The following is a 27,944-nucleotide window of genomic DNA, read 5'->3' as shown; positions in this document are numbered from 1 at the left end:
GGATTTGGAGGGGAGTTCCACCTTTCTTTTATAAGAGTGGCTATTTTCCTTAAACTGCACACAATATGGTTTATATTGGATACCTGTTTTCCTTCTGAGGGTCTGGAATTTTAGTACATCCTAGGCAGAGAGTACCTATGTGAATAGCCTTGATAAAAATTCTTGTGGTTTCCTCCAAACTTCACCCCTTGCACCTTTTGCCTTTGCTGATTTTTCTTTATATTTATTTACTATAATAAATTACAGCCATGAATATGACTGTATGTTGAGCTTAGAGAGTCCTCTGAGCAAATTGCTGTACTTGGAAGTGGCCTTGTGGACCCCTCACACAGCCTCCTTTACTAGCTTTTTCCAAGTATTAAAGTAATTTCCAAGTAATTACACTCAGCATAAATTATGACAATAAATAATAATAACACAAATAAATGATAGCTAGGAGTATTACTTATCTTGTGATAATCTGGTAGATTTGAGTCATATGCTTAAAGGACATGGAACAGAAAAATGGCACTAACTACTCTTGAACTTTATGAATACTTTCCAAAGTGAATGCCCTTAAAATAACTGCAAATAAGTCCTGAGCTTTTATTTATAATAGAACAATGCTGTATACTGCTTAGACCCTTCTAGCAGACTTGAGTCAATGAAAATTTACACATAACAGCCAGGTATATTCTCAGATATCTTTTGTGTGTTGGGGGCAGGGAAGGAACAACACTGTACCATTCTGGGCCTTTGAGAAAATTTGTTCTTGCCACTTCCTGTGTTTAAAGAATTGTAATGTATTAGTATCTGACAAGACCCCATTTGTGATTAAAAAAATGAAGACAACAGGACGTACTTTTTTCTTGTCAAGGTAGAACTTTCACACCTGGCTAATCAACTAGAAAGTTTGATTTTTGCATGTCTTGGGAAGAAAAAAAAGGTTCTAGATGACTTTGGGGTTATATTCTGTAGTTTTTACTTACTCTGGCTGGGTTCCTATATACAAATTAAAATTGTTCTGCTGGGTCCCCTGGTGTTCAACTACCTTCACTGTCATGTTTATCAAAAACAGATGAATGCTTGAAAGCACATGTATGTGTTAGTTACCTCTCCAGCTCATATGCTCAGTGATGTGAAAGACTGCCAGGTGCATGTTAGGCTTTGGGGGCCTTGTGCAATAAAGCACTTTGCAGCAGGTCCAGGTTGAGGTGTGAGCACCCTTGTCACCTGGGCCCTATGAGCCTGCAGTCTCCATGGTTTTGGAGGTATCAGCAGTAGGAAAAGATGCTGTATGGATTTTGTGGCAAAAAAAATCTCCAGTGGGAGAATCACAATTCAGAGCCTTGGGAATTGGGAGTCAGGCCATGTTATCTGCAGTAGGGAATCACATGCCTTTGAAAAAGTACTCCTGCCATGCTTTCAGGCCCTAGTAAAGACAGAAAGTCTGTCAGTCTCACTAAGTGAGCACATAGTGAAACATCTTATCATGCACTGCAGCTGATCAACCCAGTCATAAGAGAAGCAATACCTCACAAAAAAGGTGCTACATCCAGGATTGAGCACAAGCAAGACCAGAGGGCACAAGTAAGCTGCATGAACAGTAGCCCGAACACCCCCATGGGACCTCCCACTGTTGCTCCCATACTGCCTTCTCGCTCACACATAAAGCTGTATGGGGATTTGGCATGACCAGCTGAAGGAGGAGAAAAGAAGCTGGGTTTGCTTTGCATATGTGAATGCAAGCTGGAGAAGGAGGCTGGCTTCTCTACAGTTTCCTCAGAAGTGGCCTTGAGAGACAGTGTAAATAGAAAATCCTCCAGTACATGGAGTGCAGAGTGGTACACTTGAACATTCATTTTATACAGAATGAAAAGTAACGTGGGGTTAGAATATATATGAACTCAAGGGCAGTGGCAAATAGCGTGGCCAGTTGGCCAGTGATCTGCACAGAAGGATAAATAAGTTAGGAAATTTGCAGACAAAGAGGTCTGGAGTAGAGGCATATGGATAAACACAGCAGTGGGCACGAAGTGTATAAAATGTTCACATCTACCAGAGAGAATCTACAGAAGAGACACTAAACAGCCAGTGGTAGGAGATAAGATGCGATGATTAATCTTTTCAATTTGGAGGGAGCTTTGGGCTCCTTGAAATTCTGTAGATATGGCAAGCCCTGAATCTTCACAGGGCTTCTTTCTCTGGAACACATGTGTCTTACAAAGCCCTCTGAAGTGCTAGCCATTTCTCTCTCACCCAGTCCAATCAGCACATCATCACCAGTAATAATGGATCAGTGTGTTGTTCTGTGAGATGCCCAGGTTCTCCAGATTTCTTTGGACTATATTGTAATGGAAGGAGAGTTAATATATCCCTGGGGAGAAACTGAAAATATGTATTTTTGCCTATTACATGAGAATTGACACTTTCTGTTTCTTCTTTTCTGATGGAGAGAAAAGAACACATTTGCAAAGTCAAAGTCAATTTCTGAATTGCCATTGTCCCAACTATTGAAAAAGCTTACAATAATGTACATAGAAATATTTTTTAAACACTTATTTATTTGGCTCTGTCGGGTCTTAGTTGAGGCATGAAGGCTTAGGTGCCCTGCAGTATGTGGGATCTTAGTTTCCTGACCAGAGACCGAACCTGTATCCCCTGAATTGCAAGGAATATTCTTAACCACTGAATCAGCAGGGAAGTCCCCCGTTTATTTATTTGGCTATGCCAGCTGTTAGTTGTGGCCCTCAGGATCTTTGATCTTTTTTGTGGAATACAGACTCTTAATTGTGGCATGTGGGATGTCGTTCCCTGACCAGGGATTGAACCCAGCCCTCTTTCATTGGGAGCGAGGAGTCTCAGACATTGAACCACCACAGAAATCCCACAAGTAGTGTTTTTCTCTGGGATATTTGCAGATAGCCAATATAAAATGTGTACAGATGCTATACACTCTAGCACAAGTTTTTGGGTATACAGCTGTCTTGGAAAAGGATGATACTGTCTAGAAATTCAAGGGTTACAGATACTTGGCAACCACAGCCAAAGCTGAAGTAAAATGTGGACAGGAATATTTATGAAAGTAATATAAAAACAATCAAGCACTTAAGCTTGATCCACACAAAGATATTTTGATATTCTTCCAGACTAGAGGGAAAAAATAGACTTTAGCTGCTGACTCAGCTATCATTCCAAAGTAAGGTTTTATTGGTTTAGACCTCAAAGGTCTTGTCTCAGATGTCAAGCTAGATCATCATCTGTGCTCACAACAGATATTGCTGAGTACATGTGTCCAACAGAAGTGTCTACCAAAATCTACTGATAGGTCCTCTTCAGTCTATATTCCTGAGGCCATATTATCTCCTCAATGAAAACTATCACATCTGGCCTGGCATCTGTGATTAGACTATTATTTAGTTGAGTTTGCAGTGGTCCACAATTATCCTACTGGATCCATTCTGCAAGTGACAGACCAGTGAATTAATGAAATGTGATAAAGACTACAATCCTTAAATACTGTAGGTCCTAAGATGCAATATAGCTGTGTGTTAGTCGCACAGTGGTGTCCGACTTTTTGCGACCCCATGGAGTGTAGCCCACCAGGCTCCTCTGTCCATGGAATTCTTCAGGTGAGAATACTGGAGTGGGTTGTCATTCCCTTCTCCAGGGGATATTCCTGACCCAGGGATCAAACATAGGTCTCCTGCATTGCAGGCAGCTTCTTTACTGTCTGACCCAACAGGGAAACCCAAGATGCAATATCATTTGTTTCTTAATAACAGGATATAGACAACATCTGCAGCCTCAGAAAGTTCAAGGAAATCTAAGGAATCAAAATCTTTGGGGATGTCTGCCCAGATGTTCCAAGTCATGTGTCAGAGTCCCTAGTTCCCCAAACAGATCTCTGACCTTAGTGTAGCAGAGTTTCCTTGGTTAGGCTTTTAATCATCTCTGATGTTCAAGCATTCTATTAAGACTGACGCTTGGACCTTGACTTTCTATACTTTCCAGCATCAGAAGATAAGAACTCGTCTGCAAGAGGCCCTCCTCCTTTCACATCTGAGTTTCAATGCCTTGTTTCTTACTTTCAGCTATTCTGTCTTTCTATAGAACAATAGTTCTTAGCAATAGCTCTTCAATACGGCTACCCTTACAGCTTCTACTTCCTCCCTATGTCTCATGTGCCTGGTTCATCACATCTGCTAGTGTGTTCCTTTCTCGATTCACTACCAGTGAAAGTTTATGACAGAGATTATCTGTGCTCCACTGATGGAGTCCTTATCTCCAGTCTGGGCAGTGAGTGATCTGGCTCTAAATCCCATTTTATCATCTGTTTTTTCGGAACTTTCCTGGGACAGCCCAGGTTCTCCGGAAGCAGATGCTGAGACAGTTTGGCTTGCAAGATATTTGTTGCAGTTAACACTTCTGTAAGGAAGGGGACGCAGAGGGAGAAATTTATCTTTGATGTATGCCTGACAAAGTTTCCAGCAACTCAGCTGGCAATGTTGGAGTGAATTACTGTTATAGTTGTCCATCAGTGAGCAAAAATGGGTAGGCCTTTATAACACTTGTCTGTCAGTCACCAGATGCAAGCTGCCCGTCAGATAAGGAGCCCCTCAGATGAGGCTCTCTGCAGCCAAGGCAGACCCAGAGGGACTGATACTCAGAGGCTGTCTGCTGATTGCCAGACGTGAAGGAAAATCTGAGCAGTGTCTCTCTGCTACACAGACTCAACCTTTCTTCATGCACTGCCCCCAAACTTCTCTCTCTTCCATTCACTTTTTCTCTTTTCTTCTTACTCTGTAAAATCCTAACCTGCCTTCCAACACCCCTCTCCATGCCCCAAACCCCCTCCCCCATCTCCAAGAGTGGAATCCAAGAGATAGTGGGAGAACCATTTCCTTGTTTTGTCGCGTCCTTCTTTTAGGGGCTTCTAAGTCTGAGCTGGGTTAAGACTGAATTGGAGAGGAGTAAGGTTTTAAAAATAATTCCTTACATTTGCCTAGGATTCACAAAGCCCTTTCAAATACATTTTTGAATTTTACTTCTCATAACTGCTCTGTGAAGAAGCTAGCATTATTCTCATCTTACAGATGAAGAATTTGAGGTCCAGAGAGATCATGTGACTTACCCAAGCTATGCAGGTCCTATGAAGTGCTGGACCCAGGCCTTCTGATCCCAAGTCCAGGCCTTTGGGTGCTGTGTCTTAGCTACTGTGTCTCCCTTGCAGTGGGAAGTGCAAGTCGCTCAGTTGTGTCCGACTCGTTGAGACCCAATGGACTCTTTGGAATTATCCAGGCCAGAATACTGGAGTGGGTAGCCTTTCTCTCCTCCAGGGAATCTTCCCAACTCAGGGATTGAACCCAGGTCTCCCGCACTGCAGGTGGATTCTTTACCAGCTGAGCCACAAGAGAAGCCCTGTACAAGGGAAGACTGAGGAAAAGGCAAGGCATTATTTGCATAAAGAAGATAAGAGCTAATAGTATTCTGGCACCAGTTCTGGAAACCAAGGTCGGGAGTGGTTTCTCACATAGTACCAAGCACTTTTCAGAGATGCTGACGTGGGTGTTGTGCAAGTCAACTCAACTCTGACACTACCTACCTACAGATAATGTCATATTCCACAGGTTAAAGGTGCAGTCCTACAAGACTGCCTATTCCCTGGGACCTCCCATAGTGGTTAAGACTCTGCACTCTCAAAGCAGGGGGCCCAGTGTTTGATCCCTGGTCAGGGAACTTGATCCCACATGTTGCAACTAAAGATCCTACATGCTGCAACTAAGACCTGGCACTGCCAAATAAATAAACAAATAAAAATATATTTCTTTTAAAAAGCATTAAAAAGACTGCCCCACACACTCCACTTCAGATGCCAATGGCAGGTCCAGTTTGTCTTCAGAGCTTCCAACAGGCCAGCTATAGGTGGGAGGTTCCCGAAACAACCCCCTTAGGTTGGGTTAATTTGCTAGAGGGGTTCACAGGACTCAGAGGAAATATTTTACTTACTAGGTTACTAGTTTATTATAAAAAAGCATGTTATTCAGCAACAGCCAGATACAAGAAATGAATAAGGAAGGTGTGAGGATAGGGTGCAGAGCTCCCATGCCCTCCCCGAGCTAACCATGCTCCCTGAATCCCCATGTGTTTCCAAACCTGATCCCTGTCTGTTTTTATGGAGTCTTCATTACACAGACATGGTTGATTAAAGAATTAGTCACTGATGACGGATTCAACCTCCAGCCCCTCTTCCCTTCCCCAAGACAGGGAAGTTTCAATCCTCTAATCCTGTGGTTGGCTCTGCTTAGGCTTGGTCCCAAAGGCACCTCATTAACACAACAAAAGATACTTAACTCTCATCACTTAGGAACTTTTAAGGGTTTTTGGAACTCTGTCAGGCATGGGGATGAAGACCAAATATTTATTTTTTATTATAAGTCGTAATATCACAGCTAATGTTAGGTGGGTGATTGCTGTCTCTCTCCTAGGACCCACCAGCTAGATGTTAGTGACATACTGGGTGGAATGAACTCGGTGTTTCCCAGGTGATACTAGTGGTAAAAAGTCCATCTGCTAATGCAAGAGACACAAGAGACGTGGTCAGGATGATCCTCTGGAGGAGGGCAAGGCAACCCACTCCAGTATTCCTGCCTGGAGAATCCCATGGACAGAGAGGAGCCTGGCAGCCTACAGTCCATCGGGTTGCAAAGAGGCAGGCACAATCAAAGCGACTTAGCACAAAAAGGATCCAGTTTGATCCCAGTAATCTTTGTACCTATGTTCTATTCCTAGGCCCAAAATAAAATCCTGGGTACCGTGTGGAATTGGAAAATAAGCATTTCCTACCTCTTCTCTGCCTTCACACTCATCCTCCTACTTTTTCTTTTCCACATAGCAGCTGGAGTGACCCATCATAAACTAAGTCAAATCAAAGTCCCTCCTGTGGCCTCCAAGCCTTTATGAGGTTTGACTCCAGGATGCCTCCCGGACCTCCCACCACTCCCTCCCTTACTCACCTCACAGTGGCCTCCAAGCTGTTTCTCAAACACACGGAGTGCATTCCCGTTTGGAGCCTTTGCATTTCCTGTTCTGTTTTCCTGGAAAACTCCCCAGATGCTTGTGTGGCTTGCTCCTTCACTCCTCTCTGGCACTTGTTCAAGTGTTTCTTTCTTAGCCTTCCCTCACTGCCGTCTGCTAAACAACCTCCTCACTGCTTTCTTTCTTTTGCTGCATTTTTTTTTCTGGTACTTATCACAGTGTGACATTATGGCATGTAATTGTTTGTTTACTTGTTTATTGTCTCCCTCCCCCATCTCCACAAGAAAGCTAGTTCCACGTGGCAGACACTTTTTCTATTTTGTTATGTCTCCAGCTCTTGGAACAAGGCCTAGCATATAGTGGGAACTCAATATAGATTTGTTGAATAAATGAATGCATCTTCAGTTTTCTTTCTTTTTCTTTGTAAGGAATCATGAACTCTTGTCCTTAATTCACCACTTCGGACTATGGTGAATTATTTATTCTGAAAGGCATCATTTTAACTCAAAATATTAACCAGAAAAATGTATAAGCTTCCATTTTCTTCCTTTCTTCCTTCCTTTTAAGATCCAGTTGCTCTGGCTACATTTAAAGCAACCAAGATCCCCAATTCCAAACAGAAACAAGGGCTTGACCTCCGAAGTTTTACTGTCAATTCCGCCTATTCTTACCAGGTATGGTCATCTCCTGCTACAACTTGGTTAAGGTACTCTTCACATGGAGTTGCTGAACCTCGATTAAATTAATGGATGGGATTCTGGGGACTCAAGAATCTCCTGGAGTTAAGTCAGAATTATGTGTGCATCTTTCTGGATTTTAAAGGAGATCTAATGCCTCATACAGAGATTAAGAACTCCTCATATCATGACAGCTATCACCATACACCATGCCTTTATCCATTCTTTGTTGCCAGTATAGGACTACTGCTTGGGCAGAGGCTTGAGGAATAGCAGAGGCCTGAATTTCTCCCTTTTCTTCCTAAAGAGAGTATGCGTGCGTGCATGCTGTTGCTTCAGTCATGTCTGACTCTTTGTGGACATGTAGTTTGCCATGTACTGTAGTCCACCAAGTTCCTCTGTCCATGGGATGTTCCAAGCAAGAATATTGGAGTGGGTTGCCATTTCCTACACCAGGGGATCTGGCCGACCCAGGGATCAAACTTGTGTTTCTTTTGTCTCCTGCATCGTCAGACAGGTTCTTTACCACTAGTGCCACCTGGGAAGCCCAAAGACAGTATCAGTTCAGTTCAGTTTAGTCGCTCAGTCGTGTCCAACTCTTTGCGACCCTATGGACTGCAGCACACCAGGCTTCCCTGTCCATCACCAACTCCCGGAGTTTACTCAAACTCATGTTCATTGAGTCAGTGATGCCATTCAAACATCTCATCCTCTATTGTCCCCTTATCCTCCTGCCTTCAATCTTTCCCAACATCAGGGTTTTTTCAGATGAGTCAGTTCTTCACATCAGGTGGCCAAAGTATTGGAGTTTCAACTTCAGTATCAGTCCTTCCAATGAATATTCAGGACTGATTTCCTTTAGGATGGACTGGTTGCATCTGCTTGCAGTCCAAGGGACTCTCAAGAGTCTTCTCCAACACCACGGTTTAAAAGCATCAATTCTTTGGTGCTCAGCTTTCTGTATAGTCCAACTCTCACATCCATACATGACTACTGGAAAAACCATAGCTTTGACTAGATGGACCTTTGTTGGCAAAGTAATGTCTCCACTTTTTAATATGCTGTCTAGGTTGGTCATAACTTTTCTTTCAACAAGCAAGTGTCTTTTAATTTCATGGCTGCAGTCACCATCTGCCGTGATTTTGGAGCCCCCCAAAATAAAGTCTGTCACAGTTTCCACTGTTTCCCCATCTATTTGCCATGAAATGATGGGACCAGATGCCATGAAATTAGTTTTCTGAATGTTGAGTTTTAAGCCAACTTTTTCACTCTCCTCTTTCACTTTTATCAAGAGGTTCTTTAGTTCTTTGCTTTCTGCTATAAGGGTGGTGTCATCTGCATATCTGAGGTTATTGATATTTCTCCCTGTAATCTTGATTCCAGCTTGTACTTCATCCAGCCCAGCATTTCTCATGATGTACTCTGCATATAAGTTAAATAAGCAGGGTGAGTGACTGTAAAAGTTGGCTATAAATACTAATGTCTGAAAGCCTAGGATCAAATCTAGCAGTCCATCTGTCCTCCCACTGACCTCTAGTTCTTTATGGAATGATATTCCCTGCACATTTATACATGTTGAAGTCCATCCATCCATCCAAAATTTCCAAATGGCATGTCATTTCTCAATTGATACAGACACATTCTGTTTTCTCTTCAGATTCTAACCCTAATGACAAAATTCCATTTTCAAATACACTGTTGGTATGACTTTCTTCCCTGCTATCTTTTCTGATCTTGGACATTAAGAATAATGCCTCCAGTAAGAATTTCATAACATTGTTCAACACACTTTTGCTGGTGGTGAATGTTCACTAGTAAAAGTGAAAATGAAAAAAGATATTTGCTTCTTCCTGAAATGAAGATAACTTTATTTTACAAATAGTCACACTTTACTAAATATGAAAAAGTCAGTTGAAATCAATTCCAGTCTTCCTTAGAGGCCGTCACTAGTGATATTCTGGTATATTTATTTCCAGACATTTTCAACTCTCTCAGAAACACACACATACACATTTACTTTTACAAAAATGGAAATATACTACACATACTATTTTAGAGTTTGCTTTTCCATTTCATATATGATGGCCATCTTTCATTAAAAGTATATTTGCATTATTATTTAATAGCTACAGAGAATCTAATGTATTGACAAAATAATTTCAAAAAAACAACTCTTCATTGATAGACATTGAGATCATTTCCTTCCCAGCATTCTCCTTATTCTAAACACTGCTGGATGCATATCCTTGTAAGACAACCATGTGCACTTGTCTGATTATTTCTGTTGGATATAGTTTTGTGTTTTAGTCTCCTTTTCTGTAAAACAAGAAGTTAAATTGGATGATCTCTAAGGTTCTTTTTAAGAATCCATATTCTGAAAGATACCTTAAGTTATAATGTGATTTCTTGCTTTTCCATAAACATTTCTTATACATATCAGGCAAGGATCAATAGAGATTCCCTTAGTAATATGTTTTAGTGCTGAAATATTGTAGTCATGCCTAGTTTAAACCTGATATTACCATGTAAATTTTTTAAAAAATATTAATTTATTTATCTGACTGCACTAGGCCTTAGTCATGTCATGCAGGATCTTCGAACATTGATGAGGCATGTAAACTCTTAGTTGTGGCATGTGGGATCTAGTTCCTCATCTCGTATGGTATTTTATTGTGCTGAGCTGCTCAGTTGTGTTGAACGCTTTGCTACCCCATGGACTGTAACCTGCCAGGCTCCTCTGTCCATGGGATTTTCCCAGCAAGAATACTGGAATAGGTTGCCATTTCCTCCTCCAGAGGATCGTTCTGACCCAGGGATTGAACCCAGGTCTTCTGCATTGGCAAACAGATTTTTTACCACTGTACCACCTAGGAAGCCCTGATCAGGGATAAAACCAGGACCAGAGCATTGGGAGTGAAGTCTTAGCCACTGGACCACCAGGAAAGTCCCTATTGCCATGTAAATTTATTTAAATAAACTTATTCGCCAGTGGAGCCTCTCTGAACCGTCTGCCAAAGAATAATGCTCATTATATATACTTTCAAGGTTTAACGGTTAAAACTTTCTCTTCTCTTATAAATGTAATTCTAGCTTTTCCTGGAGAAGACAGATTGAATTGATAAAATACTTGGTATCACAGTCAATGAGAGTTACCATTATTATTTTGCCTATACTAAGGGAGATTATACGAAACAACTCGCCTGTACTTTCGTTGTTCATACCCAGAAAAACGAATGAAAGACTAAGGGATTGCTCCAGAGTCAGAGAAACTAAAGAAACCAATGGGAAGCAGAGGCTATGGATGATCCTAGACTGGATCCTGGATTCGGATTGGGTGGGCGGATTGGAGTTCTGTACGTGACATTGTTTGGCTAGCTGGAAAAATTAACATACAGACTGTACACCAAAATTTCGAACTGTGGTGTTGGAGAAGACTCTTGAGAATCCCTTGGACTGATCCAACCAGTCCATCCTAAAGGAAATCAGTCCTGAATATTCATTAGAAGGACTGATGCTGAAGCTGAAACTCTAATACTTTGGCCACCTGATGTGAAGAAGTGACTCATTGGAAAAGACCCTGATGCTGGGAAAGATTGAAGGCGGGAGGAGAAGGGGACAACAGAGGATGAGATTGCTGGATGGCATCACCGACTCAATGGACATGAGTTTGAACACACTCTGGGCATTGGTGATGGACAGGGAAGCCTTGCATGCCGGAGTCCATGGGGTTGCAAAGAGTTGGACACGACTGAGCGACTGAACTGAACTGATGCCAAAATTTCTGAATTTGATCATTACGCTGTTGTTCTGTGAAAAAAGTCTCTGTTTCCGTGAGATATACAATGAAGTAGTTAGGGGTAAAAGGGCATGACACATGCCATTTATTTCAAATGGTTCAGAAAAAATACAGGTAATCTGTAGATAGAGAGATGAACAAATGTGGCAAAGTGTTAATAATTGAAGAATATAAATGAAGAATACACAGGAGTTGTTCCTAGCATTCTTGCAACTCCTGTAAGTTTGAAATTAAAAATGAAAAGCAAGAAAGAAGAAAACAACCCTTTAGAGGATCTTTTTTTTTTTTTTCTTTTCTAAGAAATCTTTTTCACATTCAATGTATTAAGCTTCCACTTGTAATCTGGAGTTCTGCAGGGTGGGATGTGTCCAAAGACAGTTAATTTCAGTCAAATATGAGGTCAGGCTTTTTCCTCCATTCAGGTGTCATACAGTTTTTTTTAAATTAATTAATTTATTTTTTATTGGAGGCTAATTATTTTACAATATTATATTGGTTGGTTTTGCCATACATTGACATGTGTCACACAGTTTTTATACACTGAAAAGGAACCAAGGAAAAAGTAAAAGCACAAAAAACCTCTTTAAAAAGATATTTACATGTAAAAGGAGAACGTGTCACTTTTCCTCAACAGTTTTTCTTTTACTATGAAGAAAAGAAAGTCCATAGAAAAATAGAATAAGTGAAATAAACACCTATAAATCCATAAGCTAGAGTGAACAATTGTAACTATACTGTCACATGTGCTTCATTATTATTTTTTGCTAAATTTTTAAGAGATGTCTTAACATTTAATGCCTAATCTTCAGTGAGAGACTCTAAAAATAAGAAAAATTTTCTTTATAACTACAGCACCACTAACACACCTAACAAAGTTAGCAATAAATATCCCCTAATCTCTAGTCCATATTCAGATTTTCTTATTTACTCCCAAATGTGTCTTTCACTGATTTCTTCAAATCAGAATCTAGTCATTACACTTGCTTATTATTTAAGTCTCTTTAATCTATAACTGTTTCTTTTCTTGCTCTGCATTGTAATCTTTTTCCTCTTGTGTCCAGCAAATATAATCTTGGGGGGAGTGTTAATTAAGAAGTTTGAATCAGGCTGTCTTTGTATACAATATGGGCTAATCATAGAGACATATTTAATTAAAAAAACAAACAAACAGGTGATGTTTTTGTTTCTTAGAGACACACTTTCTGTCATCTAATATTTGAACCTCACTTTTCTCATCTATATAATGAGGATGATAATCCTTGTCATGTCTATTCCGTAGATGTGGTGAGGATCAAACAAGACAGACTTTGTGAAAGCATTCTTTTCACAAGCATGTGCAGGTAATTCAGGATTATTATTATTATTTTTTTTTCCAGCATAATGACTTTTTAACTTGAGAGTTAGCGGGAGACATTAATTCTAAATGCTGCCACAGGCAGAGGAGAACAAAAGAAAAGTCCTGTTATGACCAGTTAATCCCCCTGTTTCCTTATCCCTTCAGAATCTAAACCCCAAATCTAAATCCATGAAAATAACTCTTCAAACCGTAGTTTCAAATATGTAATGTGGGCACCCCAACCTCCCCTCCAAACAGCCTGAGCCTTGTAGGAGCAGCCGGCAGGAGTGGCCCGGGGCCGGAAGAGAGATGCAACTGAAACGTGTCGGCACAAACCGCCTCTCTCACCCACTCCTTTTCCGCCCTGCGTGCGTCAGCGCCCCGCAGCGCAAGCAGGAGCCGCAGCGCTGCTGACAATGTTATTTCCTGTGTGAACTGAAAAGTTCAAAAGAATGGAAGGATGGCTGGTCGCCCTGTCACACGATAACACCTAGGGTTTGGTTTTAGGAAACATTCTTGGTTCACTGCCCTGTCTCCTAAAGCCTGAGCCAGAGTGAGTGGCGTGCTCTCCCGAGCTTGGAAGATGTATGCTGCCTTTGGCCCCCATCCCTGGGTGGGCATCCACTGCTTCTCATTTTAAACTCCTTTCTCCTGTCTGTCCAGGTTGAATCCCTTTAGCTGTTCACCCCGTACTAAGATTAGGAGCTCCTGGGATCTCTGTGATGGAAGGAACCTCAAGGTCATTGATGCCAGCACCCACCCAATTAATAGTCAAAGGTCCATCATATGATTGCTTGTGTATACTTAGGTTGGAAAAGCAAGACTCCCTGAGTTCAAACTCCTGGCACTTACTAGCTGTATACTCACACAAACTACTGTGTTGTTCTTAGTCATTTCGTCTTTAAAGTATGGATAATAATAGCATTTACCTAGGGTTCTTATATGAAGATCACCAGAATTTATGTCTAACTATGTATCTCTGTCTCTATCTATACCTGTAAAACATACACAGCAGTTCCTGGCTCATAGGAAGCATTATATGTGTTAACAATTTACATGAAGCTGTCCAGCCTCTGCACAAACATCTCCAGAGATGGAGAACTCCCTACTTCATGAAGCAAGTCATTTAATTGTCGGTCTGTTCCAACTATCATGTACAAAGCTCCTTATACTGTAGGGGGGAGGAAGAGAAAGGTAGTGCCCAAAACGTACTAGTTCCTGTGGAATTATTTATCCTCATTTTACTGCTTTATATATGACTAAAACAAAGTACAGAGGATTTAAGAAATTTGCCCAGAGTCAAACAATGATCCTGTCAGAATTTGAACTTTGGGCCTCTTAGAGGCTCCAGTATCTTTAATTATTGGAAGGTAACTGCCTTTTTCCCATTGAGACTCTGTTTTTTCACAGAGGTTGGCACATAGTAAGTTCTCAAATGATAGGAATTATCATTGTTAATTTCCACTAATACTTTATATGTTTGAACCATTCTTTCTCTTTTTTTTTTCGTGCTGAGGTAGGCTGCTTACAACATCTACTTGACTGGGTTTGTTTGTTTGCCACCCGTTTTGTTTCAACTGAAATAGAGTTGATTTACCATGTTGTGCCTTCTTTACTGGGCTTCCCTGGTGGCTCAGCAGTAAAGAATCTGCCTGTAATGTAGGAGACCCAGGGTTCTTTCTTTGGGTGGGGAAGATACCCTGGAGAAGGGAATGGCAACCCACTCCAGTACTCTTGTGGAGAATCCCATGGACTGAGGAGCCTGGAGAGCTACAGTTCATAGGGTCGCAAAGAGTTGGACATGACTGAAGTGATGGCATCACCGACTCGATGCACATAGGTTTGGGTGGACTCCGGGAGTTGGTGATGGACAGGGAGGCCTGGCGTGCTGTGGTTCATGGGACCGCAAAGAGTTGGACACGACTGAGAGATTGAACTGAACTGAACTGAACTGAAGTGACTGAGCATGCCTGCCTTCCTTACTAAGTTTTACCTATATGAATTATTAGTAGCATAGTCCTGCCCCGGTCACCAGTGTCCACAGAGACAATTACTCACCAGATAGAGAAGTATTTGATAAGAATCCCTTTTCAAGTTAGTTTCTTCTGTTGTATAGAAAGTTTTAAATTCAAAAGTCAGTCCCTTAGTGGTTCTGAGAACTTCTTTTTCTTTTTTGCACTAGGGTCATTTTTCTTCCTGAAGATTCAGCTAGAATAATTAGATGTGCTGTGCTATGCTTAGTTGCTCAGTTGTGTCCAACTCTTTTCAATCCCATGGACTGGGACCTGCCAGGCTCTTCTGTCCATGGGGATTCTCCAGGCAAGAATACTGGAGTAGTTTGCCAAGCCCTCCTCCAAGGGATATTCCCACCCCCAGGAATCAAACCCAGGTCTCCCGCATTGCAGGCAGATTATTTACCATCTGAGCTACCAGAGAAGCCCATGAATCCTGGAGTGGGTAGCCTATCCCTTCTCCAGGGGAACTTTCCGACGCAGGAATTGAACTGGAGTCTCCTGTATTGCAGACAAATTCTTTACCAGCTGAACTATCAGGGAAACCCAAGATAACTAGATACCAATAGGTTATTCTAACTCTCCATCAGATGCTTAGCTGTAGCTTCTTCTTACATGTGACCAGAATGGAGTGCTTCTGAGGTAGCCTGTTTCATTCTGGATATACTTATTATTTTATTCATTTATTTATTCATAAATATTTATTAAGATCTGTTGCCAACCAGCTAGGGACTAGGGATACAATGGAAGGTCAAGATAGCAGTTTCTTCATAAGACTGGACCAGATTTTGCATCCCTTGACTTTCTACCTGTTGATATATCACTTTCCCCTCTAGAGCAGCAAAACAACATTAATTTCTGGTCCTTACAGCAACCCTTCATATACTTGAAGATAGTTTTCCAGTTGCTTGTGTAACTAAGACTTTTTCCCTCCATGTTTCCTTGTAAAGATAGTACTTTCTTTAATATTGGCAGGTGATCCAAAGTGATGAAGAAAAGTGGGTCTCCTTTACTTTGTCCAAGCCTCAGTTTCCTTATTTGTGAAATGAAGATAATTATCCACAAATGGTGACTGCAATTTTGAGATATTGTGTTACTTATCTGAAATAGAATGTGTGTGTATATTAGTACATATTAATAGCATTAAATAACTTTAACTGTATGCCTAAATGCAGGTACTCTTCTAAATGCTTCACATTTATTATCTCATTTACTGTCATAACAGCTCTGTGGGGTGGATGTGATTAGTCTCATTTTACAGACAAGGAGACAGGCACAAAGAGCTTCAATCCCTTGTCCAAACAGCTAGTAAGTGGTATTGCTAAGGATCTGAAACAGTATGACTCCAGACCCTTGTTTAAGGGTCCTTGGTTGGTAGCTGTTTTTAAATTGGGAGGGGCTGGGAGAGGGACAAGAGTCAAATGGTCTAGAAGGTGAAGTGGAAATGAGACTGAACTGATCTTTGATTTGTGGTATCATCTACGGTTTTAAATAATTGCTTAGAATTTGAAATGTAGTCTTGGGTTCACAGTCTAGCCTCAGAGGAGGTTTCCTCCTTCCCTGAGTGCAGATCCCTGTCCATTCAGCCCCCTGCTCACATGTGCTGGTTCTTCTGTGCCCCATTGTGTGGTTCTTGGCAGCACATGGTACTTTTCTTTCCTCAACACATTATTTGTTAGTTTCTGACACTGGTTAAAATGTAGCTTACAAACATATTTTTTCACTTAAGTGTGGTTTTTTGGAATTGTTTGGTTTTTAGTTATTTACCATTTCTAAGTTAGTCTACTAAACTGGGAAATCATAGTTTCAACTCAAATAGCAAACAAAAGGATAATTTCCTTAATACCTATAGAGCTTTTACAAATTAATGACAATAGGAGAAACAGCCAAGGAGAAAAATAAGCAAAGGATATGAACATAAAATCACAGACAAGGAACTACAAGTGGCTCTCATATATGTAAAAAGACACTAATCCATGGTTGAAGTGAAGCGAAGTGAAAGTCGCTCAGCCATGTCCGACTCTTTGGGACCCCATGGACCCAGGGAATTCTCTAGGCCAGAATACTGGAGTGGGTAGCCTTTCCCTTCTCCAGGGGATCTTCCCAAATCCATGGTTATTTTTAGGCAAATATATGTTAAAGTTATGATATTGTTCCTACAGCAAAGATGGGTACATACTTTTACATCTATATGTATATCTACATATCTATATAGTGACACTGCCAGTGAGGTAATAGGGAAATAGGTACTCTTATACTCTGCTCCTGGAAACATCCATTGGCATAGCTTCTATGAAATAGTCTGACAATTACCTACAAAATCATAAATGCATATACCCTTGTTGAAGTCAGAGTTTCTCAGCCTGGGCATTATTGATATTTGGGTACAGAGAATTCTTATTCTGGACTTTGCAGGATATTTAGCAGCAGACCTGGCCTCTACTCACCCACTAGATGCCTGTAGTACCTCTCCCTCCAGTGTGGCAATGAAAATTGCTCCCAGATATTGCCAGAAATCTACTGGGGGACAAAATTTCCCTTTATCAAGACCCACTGGTTGAGGGTTTTTTAAAATTTTATTTACTTTTGGCTGTGCTGGGTCTTTGTTGCTGCTTGGGGGCTTTCTCTAGTTGCTGAGAGTAGGGGCTAATCTCTTGCTGTGGAGCACAGGCTCTAGGGCACGTGGGCTTCAGCAGTTGCTGTGTGGGGGAACGGTAGTAGCAAATTGCAGGCGCTAAAGTTTGGGCTCAGTAGTTATGGCACACAGACTTAGTTACCCTGCAGCTTGTGAGATCTTCCTGGACCAGGGCTCTAATGTTGCCTGCATTGGCAGGCGGATTCTTAACAACTGGACCACCACAGAAGTCCGAGATATTTTTTTATTACTGCCAACAAACTTAATGGCTTAAAATAACAACTAGTTGATTTGCTAATGATTCTGAAATCAGTTGGGCAGTTCCTCTACTGTTCTTGACAGTGGTCATATATATAGCTGTGTCTATTTGGTGAGGTAGGTGGGGCTGACCTCAGCTGGGATACTGAGGTGGCTGGGTCTTCTCTCTTTATAAGATCATCTTTCATCCTTTTACCTAACACATGGTCTCTCAGTATAATGAGAAATCGAAAGTAGAGCACTCTTTCTATGTGACTTCTCCAGCAGGGTAAATAGATTTTTACATAGCAGCCCAAAGATTCCAGGGACACAAAGGTAAAAGCTGTCAGTTCAGTTCAGTCGCTCAGTCATGTCCGACTCTGCGACCCCATGAATCACAGCACGCCAGGCCTCCCTGTCCATCACCAACTTCCGGAGTTCACTCAAACTCATGTCCATAGCGTCGGTGATGCCATCCAGCCATCTCATTCTCTGTCGTCCCCTTCTCCTCCTGCCCCCAATCCCTCCCAGCATCAGAGTCTTTTCCAGTGAGTCAACTCGTCACATGAGGTGGCCAAAGTATTGGAGTTTCATCTTTAGCATCAGTCCTTCCAATGAACACCCAGGATTGATCTCCTTTAGAATCAGGCCTTCTTAAAACTGTTGCTTATATTCAACTAAGCAATTTTCTACATTTCTATATAAAGTGAAGAATCTGTCTAGAAAATTCTTAGACCTTAATGATTTCTTTTAATTTACTTGGTATCTGGATAAGGCCAGTCCAAGCAGAAATTATGCAAAAATTTCTCCTGAGTCCATAAAATTCCAAGCCTAGATTCCCTGGTCCTCAGGGCTAAGCCTGCTCTGGTCCTTCCTTTTTCAGCATTGTAGGTCATCTTCCTTCTGAAATTTCTGTTCTTAGGGTTAACATCCTTAGATCTTGATTTAACTATCAATATCTGCATTCATTTGGCCCTTTAACAGCTCAGAGGTTAGGGATGCCCACCCTGCATGCAGTTGAAAATTCTGATATAACTTTGCAGTTGGCCCTCAGTACCCCAAGGTTCTGCATCCATGGATACAACCAACCTTGGATCGTGTAGTACTGTTGTTTAGTTGCTCAGTCGTATCTGACTCTTTTGGCACCCCATGGACTGTAGCCTGCCAGGCTCCTTTGTCCATGGGATTTCCCAGGTAAGAATACTGGAATGAATTGTCATTTCCTTCTCCAGGAATCTTCTTGATCCAGGGATTGAACTTGCATCTCCTGCGTTGCTGGAAGATTCTTTACTGCTAAGCCACTGAAGAAGCCCATGTAGTACTATAGCATGTATTTACTGGAAAAAAAAAAAAAAATCCACCTATAACTGGATCCACACAATTCAAACCTGTGTTGTTCCAGGGTTCCCTGTATTATGTATTCTTAACACTTTTGAAGTCTCTGCTGACATCATTGTTTCATGTTGCATTGGCCAAAGCAAGCCACATGGCCAAGTTCAGAGTTATTATGGAAGCTGACCTTGCAAGGACATGAATACCAGGAGATGTGGTTCATTGAGGACTATTGATGTAACTTCTATCCCACTCATTGTTCATAATTTTGCTTATCTCCTTTAGAGAATTTATCATAACCTATATTATCATTTGCTTATTAACTTGTCTGTTTCTTTGTATTAGTGAGAGAAATCCATACCGAAGTGCTTTGGTATTACGATCTTTTTCACTTCCAAAGTCTATCAGTGTTTGCCACACAGGCCAACAATAGGCATTAATATTTGTTGAATAAATAACTGAATTTTCTAAACTGGGTTCAGCTCATTTTACAAAAGACCCTGTGGTGATATGACCATGGAAAGGGTTGAAATTCTTTCTTCCATTTTGAAGCACATTGTACATTTTAACAGTGTTCTTCTGAAAATAATGCCTCAGTTTAAAGATATGTTGTAAATTTTTACATCTGAATGGAACATAAAATCAGATTTTTCAACTTCTGTCATTTTGGCTATTTTTCATTGTACTCTTAGAAACTGGGAAACATTTGATTACTTTTGTTAGTTTAGAATAATAAATATTTCAAGTAATCTTAATTATCTTTCACACTAGTCTCATATTCATTTCTTTACAGAGGAGTGTGGACATGTTGCAAAAGGGATTTGTGGAGTTGAACTGGACTGATGGTAACTTCTGGCAAGTTGTTAATTGCAGATTTTCAAATCACTGGTGATTTCAAGTTTCCTGAAGAGGCCTTTTTTTATCTAGGTGAAACTACAGGAACTTATTTTTTTTCTTGTACTTTATTTAGACTTTAATAATAACTATGGGAAACACAGAGAGATTTTACACAATATACTTTGGAGAATTTGGCAGCTACAAATTTATGCAGATCAGGTGCTCTTAATCTTGCTTTTTCTTTCTAATTCTACTCCTTTGAAGAGTTCACAGGATTCTTAATCTTTCAGTGTAGAGTGAGTTTATGCATCTTTGCTGGTTGCCTGGAAGGGAAGAACAGGAAAGAAGGGATAAAACCCAAGAGACAATGCATGATTTCAGGGTATTGGTATTATTTCACATTAAAATTTATATACATAACCAACTTTCTCAATTCTTACACAAATTCACTATTTAAGATCTATCAGTATACATCTATATATAAATATAATTAAAAGGTGCTATATTTCTCATATGTATTTTTCAGTTTACTTACATCATACAATCCTCACACAGCAAACATAAGATAGTGGTAGCAATACTGTATATATTTTAGACATTATATAAGAAAATTTTAATCCAAAACAGCAGTAGCAGCCCTTTTTTTAAAAAAGAATTTCTTTCTTTATTTGGATGGACCAGGTCTTAGTTAGGACACGTAAAATCTTTTGATTTTTGTTGTGGTGTGCGGGATCTTTATTGTGGCCTTTCGTTTTGGGATCTTAGTACGGCATATGGGCTCTACTTCCCTGACCAGGAATCAAACCCGGGTCCACTGAATTGGGAGTGTGGAGTCTTAGCCACCTGACCACTAGGGAAGTCCCAACAGTAGCAACTCTTACAGTTTTAGCAACTTCATTCTAGCTGAGTGATCTCAGGCTACTCATTTTCTTTCTTAGAGACAGTATCCTCAATTGTGAAATAAGACAATTGAGAAAATGTCCCTTCTAGTTCTTGGGTTTGGGTGCCAGCAGCAAAGCAATGTCACTTATATAAAGATGCCTGTAAAGGCCTTAAAATAGAAAAATACTAAGGGCGTATAACGTAAGAGGGTTTTGTACAAAATCTGAAGGAATCAGGATGGGGTATCACTTTTTTCCAGAATAAAATGTCATGTTATTTAATAGGAAAAAGAAAAGATAATTAATTCCTACTTAGTTAACAGAATTTAGAGGCTTAAAAGAAAATAAATATCTTTTTTTTTCCTTTCTCTGAAATGACTGTGTCAGAATTTTAGCTATATCTGAATTGCTTACATCATATTGGTACTTTAAAGTAAGTATCTAGGGGAATTCCCTGGCAGTCCAGTCCAGTGGTTAGGACTCTGCAGGGGACTCGGATGCAATTCCTGATTGGGGAACTAAGATCCTACAGACTGCATGGTGTGGCCAAAAAAAAAAAAAGAGGGGGAAATAAAGCAGGTATCCAGAGAGTTGAACTGAAAATGTATAAAGTCCTCATAACAAGCTGATGAAGTGTGAGAATGAGGTTGGCTCAATGGAAGGACATAAAGAAAGAAAAGATGGTTTTGTAGACACTCAGCTGTATTAGAGCAGAGAAAGGTTACACTAATATTTTGTAATGTTATTGCATTGGGTCACTGGGGGGAAAGTTCCTCTAAGACTTAATTACTGTGAGGATGGCAAACAGCATATCAATGCTTTCCTAGTGAAGCATGAGTCATCTGGAGAATCATTTCCATACCTTCCACCAAAATGTAACTGGGAACAAGTATGGACAGAAAAACATGGTTTAAAAAAGATCTGTTCAGACCCTCATAGAATGAAAGGCTGTTTGTAGGAATTAGTTTCTACAGCCTTGGGGAAAGGGAAAGAGTGGGTGATAGTCAAGAGAGGTTCTGTCTTAAAAGGGTTTGGAGCTGGAAAATGCAGAGCAAGAAGAGACACTGAAATGCTGAGCATGAAGCTGTACAGACTGTTTCCAAATCATGGTATTTGGTCCGCTGCTCCCCTGCCCTCTCTTGAAGGGCTCTGTGAACTTTGTCATCTATTCAGTGAACAGTGTCACTCAACAACTGATGCCCTGAGGATTTAAAAATGAATAAAGATCAATCTCAAATCTCTGAATTTTCAGGTCCCCAATTTAGCAGCTGTGAGGGAATAGGTGGGATGGGAATAGCTGGGAGGGAGTCCTGTGTGATAATCACAGTGCATTGTGGTAATGGTTGTAGCAGATGAGTGTGCAGAGCCATTGGAGCTGAGAGGAGGCCCTCACTGGTGACCCTAGAATGTCTCAGAGAGGGTGACATCTGCTGCAACTCAGGAGAGGGAAAAGGATAGCGGCAAGTAGAGTACACGGTTGGGCCAGTCAAGGTACTAGATTCCCAGGTGGCTCAGTTGGTAAAGAATCTGCCTGCAATTTTGAAGATCTCCTGCAGGAAACCTGGGTTCAATCCCTGGGTCACGAAGATCCCCTGGAGAAGGAAATGCCTGGAAAATCCTATGGAAGTCAAGATAGAGAATAGGAGAACTGGCATTCCAGAGATATGTGAAGAGGGAAGCCAGAGAGATTTGCAAGAAAAAGACATATTTGGAGTCTGACTGCTATTTCTCACCATTTAAAAGAAAGTTGTAGTGTCCTTTAGGTCAGCAGTCCCAATCCTTTTGGCACCATGGGGTGGGAGGGATGTTTTGGGGTTGATTCAAGTGCATTACATTTATTGTGTGCGTTATTTCTAATCTAAGACTGCTGCTGAGGTTGGGGACCACTGCTTTAGGTAATGTTCATTGCATGTATCTCATGGCCTTCACCTCCAACCTGGATCCAAGAGCATTCAGTTTCCTAACCCCAGGTTGTGATGTAAGATTCCAATTTAGCAAATCATGGAGGGCTAAAGAAGAAATGACCAAAGACACCCATAAAGCAATTTGCTGAACACTTGTGAGGTGTGCAGCTAAACTCTTTAGAGCATTACCAGATTTAACTCTCATAATGATTCTATGGGCTAGGTACTATTTGTTTAGTCGCTAAGTCATGTCCCACTCACTGTGACCCCGTGGACTGCAGCATGCCAGGCTTCCCTGTCCTTCACTGTCTCCCAGAGTTGGCTCATGCTCAGGTCCATTGAGTCGGTGATGCCATCCAACGATCTCGTCATCTGTCTATTCCCGTTCTTAAAATAAAGAAACTGAGGCACAAAGGCATCATGTTCAGTTGAGCTATGCACCCTGTTTCTAACCCAGACAATCTGACTGCAGGGCCTCAAGTCTTAGCCTTGAGTGTGCTACCCTTCCTCATGACTGTGAGCACTGCCACCGCCAGGAATCAAAAAATATCAGATGAGTATCATCCCACTCATCCTGGGTCTTTTCCTCCTCACATGGTAAGGAAGCACAGTGGCGAGAATGAGGGTGTCACCATTGTGTGAGTGGGTGACATGGAGTTCACCAGCCAGATCTGCCTTCAAGGGAGGATATGCTGTCTAGCTCTGAGTGCTGTCAACAGCTGGCCCTTTCAGGGACTGCCTCAGCTGCTGAGTCACCTTCTCGAGGTCATGCTACTCCCCAGGATGTACCAGATCCAATGACTAATTCAGAAGGCTGTATAAAGTTCCAGCCATGTAGGTACAATACCTCCTATGAGTCAGGCTAGCTGCAGGGCCTCAAAGGGAGGTCTGCTGAGCCTGTTGCTGGGTTTACATTGACGCTCCACTTTTCACTCTGTTCCATCCTGCTTCCTGTTCCACCCTCCACAGGTGTCAACCCCATGGGCATTCTTTAATGACCGCCCTGCCACTCTGTCTCAGAGCCTGCTTCCCTGGGGACCCAATTGGTGACAACATCAATTCCATTCTGTGACCCCTCACTTTGTTTTGTCTCCTTTGTAATGTCCTTTCACATTAGTTTCAAAACCATCTGTTTTTGTTGTTGTTTTTTAAGGACCCTTGATTTTTCATATTTCAGATAAATATCCCAGAACAAAAGTTAATAAAATTCTTAAAGGTAGGTTACACAAAGATTTAACCTGCTCCCCCCCCACTTTTTTGTTTTTGTTAATTGAATTTATTTAGAGCAGCATTAGGCTCACAACACAAAGCAGAAAATGCAACGAGTCCCCCTATATCCCTTGCCTTCTTTTCACATGCACAGCCTCCCCTACTGTCAACATCCATTTTCTTTGGTTTTGGCAATATATATAGGTTATAGAGGGGCTTCCCAGGTGATTCTAGTGGTAAAGAACCTGCCTGCAATTGCAGGAGAGATGTAAGAGATGCGGGTTCGCTCCCTGGATCTGAAAGATCCCCTGGAAGAGGGCATGGTAACCCATTCCAGTATTCTTGCCTGGAGAATACCATGGACAGAGGAGTCTGGTGGGCTATGGTCCATAGTGTCGCAAAGAATTGCACACGACCGAGCAACTGAGCATGCATGCACACACAGGTTATAGAAATAAGATCTCTTTAAAACCAAAGCCTTCATTACAATAGTTTATGTAAACTTCTAATTACTATTTTTGATTTTTGAGTTGTTGGCTGACTTTATTCCAATAGGCTCTTGCTGTGTGCACTTGGCAGGCTCCTTAAACTTTGAATCTCAGTATCTTCATCTCTAAAACTGGGAGGATTATATGAGATGTCCCAACTTTAAACAAAGTGCTCGGCACATAATAAAGATTCAGAAAATGGGTATTTTAATATAAAGTTGGCACTGGGTATATTTGTTCCCTGTGGCTGCTGTAATACATTACTACGAGTGTGGGGGCTTAAGACAACAGAAGTTTATTCTCTGAGGCTCCTGGAGGCCAGAAGTCTGAAACCAAGGTGAGAGCAGGACTGCTATCCCTCTGGAGGCTCCAGGGGAGAATCCTTCCTTGTCTCTTCCAGTTCTGGTTACTGCTGGCATTCCTTGACTGCATCACTCCAATCCCTGCTTTCCTGGTTACACTGCCTTTTCCTCTCTGCCTTCCTTTTGTAAGGATACGTGTGATTGCAGCTAGGGCTTACCCTGAAAACCCAGGATAATCTCTTTAACTCAGATCCTTAATGTGTATAGACTCTGTTTCTATATAAGGGGACATTGCCAGGTTCTAGTAATTAGAATCTGATATTTTTGGGGACATTTTTTAGCCTACCACACAGGGTGACACAGTTCCTGTCCTGTCTTTACAAGGCATGGTTCTGGACATTTTACCTTTCAGTTCAGTTCAGTAGCTCAGTCATGTCCGACTCTTTGTGACCCCCATGGACTGTAGCATGCCAGGCTTCCCTGTCCATCACCAACTCCCAGAGTTTACTCAAACTCATGTCCATCGAGTCAGTGATGCTATCCAACCATCGCATCCTCTGTTTTCCCCTACTCCTCCCGCGTTCAATCTTTCCCAGCATCGGGGTCTTTTCAAAGGAGTCAGCTCTTCACATCAGGTGGCCAAAGTATTGGAGTTTCAGCTTCAGCATCAGTCCTTCCAATGAATATTCAGGACTGATCTCCTAAAGGAGACTACAAATCTCCTTGTAGTCTAAGCGACTCTCAAGAATCTTCTCCAACACCACAGTTCAAAAGCATCAATTCTTTGGCGCTCAGCTTTCTTTATAGTCCAACTCTCACATCCACACATGACTATTGGAAAAACCATAGACAACTAAAATTGCTGTTTGTTCCCCCCAGTTTGTCCATGGAAACCATCTGCCTTATTTTAAGAACCTTCCTCCCTCTGGTTTCCCTGGTGGCTCATCTGGTAAAGAATCTTCCTGCAATGTGGGAGACCTGGATTCAGTTCCTGGGTTGGGAAGATCCTCTGGAAAAGGGAACCACTCCAGGGAGTGGGACAGGACTGGTTGAGCGACTTTCACTTTCCCTTTGACAAAAAGGACCGTGGCCATCAAAGTTGGGTGGTTTCTTTAAGGTCTCAGCATTAGACCCTGTTGCTATCTTAGAGGCATCCTTCCAAGGTTTTATTTAATTCCAGGATGCCCTCTAGCACTTTTTCTCAAACTTACACATTCCCGGCACCTCTAATTCAGTAGGTGGTGCTAGGTCCCGGAATCCAACATTTTCAGTGCCTCTTGGGAATTTTATCAGCCAAAATTTAGAAAGATTAATTCCAACAAAGTTCTGAACCAAAACCCTCGAAATAGGGAATTCCCTTTCCTGCCTGCTGGATGTGTCATAGTTACATGACTGAGTTTTTATTAAAAAGGCGGAGGAAAAAAAAAAGGCAAGCCTGAAAACTGAACAGTCCTATCTGTACAGTATCCACTGAAAGAGTTCCCTAGAGGGAAAACTTCCAGTTCCGAATGAAGTGGCGGATGACGACAGCCTGGATTTGGCAGTCCTCCTGCTGTCATTAGCCCGGGACCTCGTGGGTCTGACTGATCAAGCGCTGGCCGCGCCCTCAGCGGGAGCCAAGGCTTTCCTCGATGCAAGCAGCCCCAGCTGTGGTGGCCACAGGGTATCCCAGCCTAGGTATGGTGTCCATAAGAGAGGTACAGCGTAGTTGGGGTGGGCCAGGGAGTGGTTTTCAACGCCACTCCCGCAAGCGGCAGCCGCTCCAGAGTGGTGCAGGCAAGGGGACTGGGGGAGACGTAGGTATATTTATACTGAACTGGATGCCGAAGTCACTCTCTGCCGCCGGAGGAGCTGTCCTGAGTTCTCCCGAAAAGGCTAAGAAGCCAGCGCCAGTGATTGGCCAGGTGGGGGCAGCCTTGATGCAGTGGCGGAGCGCACAGAAAATTTTCGGGAGTTGTGGAAGTCCCTTCGGGGATGCTAGGCGCAGTTTGGCTCAGCCAGGAGCGATGAAGGAGCCTGTCCTGCTCAGCCTTGAGAGGCTGGGGCGCAAAGTCAGGCTCAGCCGGGAGGTGATAGGGGTAACATGTCCAGGTCAGCCATGGAGTGATGGGTGGCTAAGTGTCGGGTTCAGCTGCGAGTGTCGGGGTGCCGTTGTCAGGCTCAGTGGGGATGTGATGGAGGTACAGAGTCAAGCTCAGCTGAGAGGGCTCAGGTTAGGCTTACCCCTGGAGGTGCTGCGTGCCGCAGCGGGGGGCGCTGGTTGGGAGGGCTGCTCCGGCGGCCGGGCGGCCAGGTGCTGTTCCGGGGCGCGGCAGCGAGAGGCGCTAAGGGCCGGCGTCCGCAGCTGGAGCGAAGCGGGACCCGCGGGCGGGGCCCTGCGCGGCCACCACCTCCTCCGGCCGCAGGCTCCTCCTCTCCCCCCGCCTTCTTCGTCTAGCCCGCCCGCGCGCCCAATCCGGAGCCGTCGGCCCCGCAGAGCCGGGCTGCTTGTCTGGCCGGCGGAGGCTGAGCGCGACTTTAGCGAGCCGCGGCGCCCGCCGACCAGGGACGAGCCTGACTCCCGGGGCCCCGCTCTGCCCCCGCGCGGCCGCCCCCTCGCTGTTGCCGCGGGGACGCTCCGGCCGGAGCCGCGATTCTCCTCCTCTTCCTCCCGAAAGCCGAGCGGCTGCGCTGGAGAGAGCGAGCCGAGGCCCTTGCCCCGGAGACTCGGGACTGGAGGAGGCGGAGGCGGAGGCGGAGGGAAGTGCGCGTCACTCCCGGGAGGAGAGTGTTTCACCTCCAGGCAGAGGCTGCGGCTGCCAGTTGCGTAAAAGCAGCAGCGGCGGCGTCGGCGGCGGCGGCGGGCTCCGGGGCTGGAGTGGCTCCCTGGCCATGGAGGGAAGATCCGGACCCGGGGACGCCAGGAACTCTGCTCAGTCTCTTTGGGCTGCTGTGTAGGCACCTGAATTAGCCAACGCTAAGCGGGGGAGGGGAAGGTAAGAGGCAACTGGGTCACCAGCCCCCTCTCCCTGCCTGGTCTCCCTTGCTCCCCGCTGGGGGCCACTGCCAGGACGCGGACGGTGGTCCTCCGGTCCTTCCTGCCTCCCAATAGTCGCATCTGGGCCTTTCTATTGAAGCAGCAAACATTCTCCCGCCCCCCAACAGCACCCTCCCGCCCTGCCCCCGCGCACCGCCTTTCCCCTCTTTGGATTAGGAGTAACAAGGCTCCCCAGAGTAAGTCCTCTCCATAAGAAAGGGTCTTTGGGAACCGAGTCTTGATTACTTTCTCTCCCTCTCTCTTT

The 27,944-nt window shown here is 42.9% G+C and overlaps 2 protein-coding genes across 2 annotated transcripts in view; one reads left to right on the top strand and one right to left on the bottom strand.

The window, feature by feature from the left end:
* Positions 1 to 19,997: 19,997 nt before the first annotated feature.
* LOC129557134 (uncharacterized) lies at positions 19,998 to 27,760 on the bottom strand. Its single transcript, XM_055427686.2, has 3 exons — positions 27,659 to 27,760; positions 26,887 to 27,604; positions 19,998 to 20,202 (listed from the first exon to the last, which is right to left on the bottom strand). The coding sequence occupies exons 1-3, from the start codon at positions 27,758 to 27,760 to the stop codon at positions 20,147 to 20,149; spliced, it is 876 nt and encodes a 291-aa protein (XP_055283661.2). The 3' UTR covers positions 19,998 to 20,146.
* The window catches only part of CEMIP2 (cell migration inducing hyaluronidase 2), a 77,620-nt gene continuing 77,021 nt past the window's right edge, over positions 27,346 to 27,944 (top strand). The window contains exon 1 of the mRNA XM_055428380.2: positions 27,346 to 27,638. The gene's annotated coding sequence lies outside the window, so the exon portion shown is untranslated. The remainder of the gene's footprint in view (positions 27,639 to 27,944) is intronic.

Source organism: Moschus berezovskii, chromosome 7 (genome assembly GCF_049115385.1).
Source record: "Moschus berezovskii isolate FMDL1 chromosome 7, NW_MosBer_1.0, whole genome shotgun sequence".
In the NCBI taxonomy this organism is placed as follows: Eukaryota; Metazoa; Chordata; class Mammalia; order Artiodactyla; family Moschidae; genus Moschus; species Moschus berezovskii.
The sequence above is the reverse complement of the archived record's forward strand: the minus strand, read 5'-3'. Positions and strand labels throughout refer to the sequence as shown.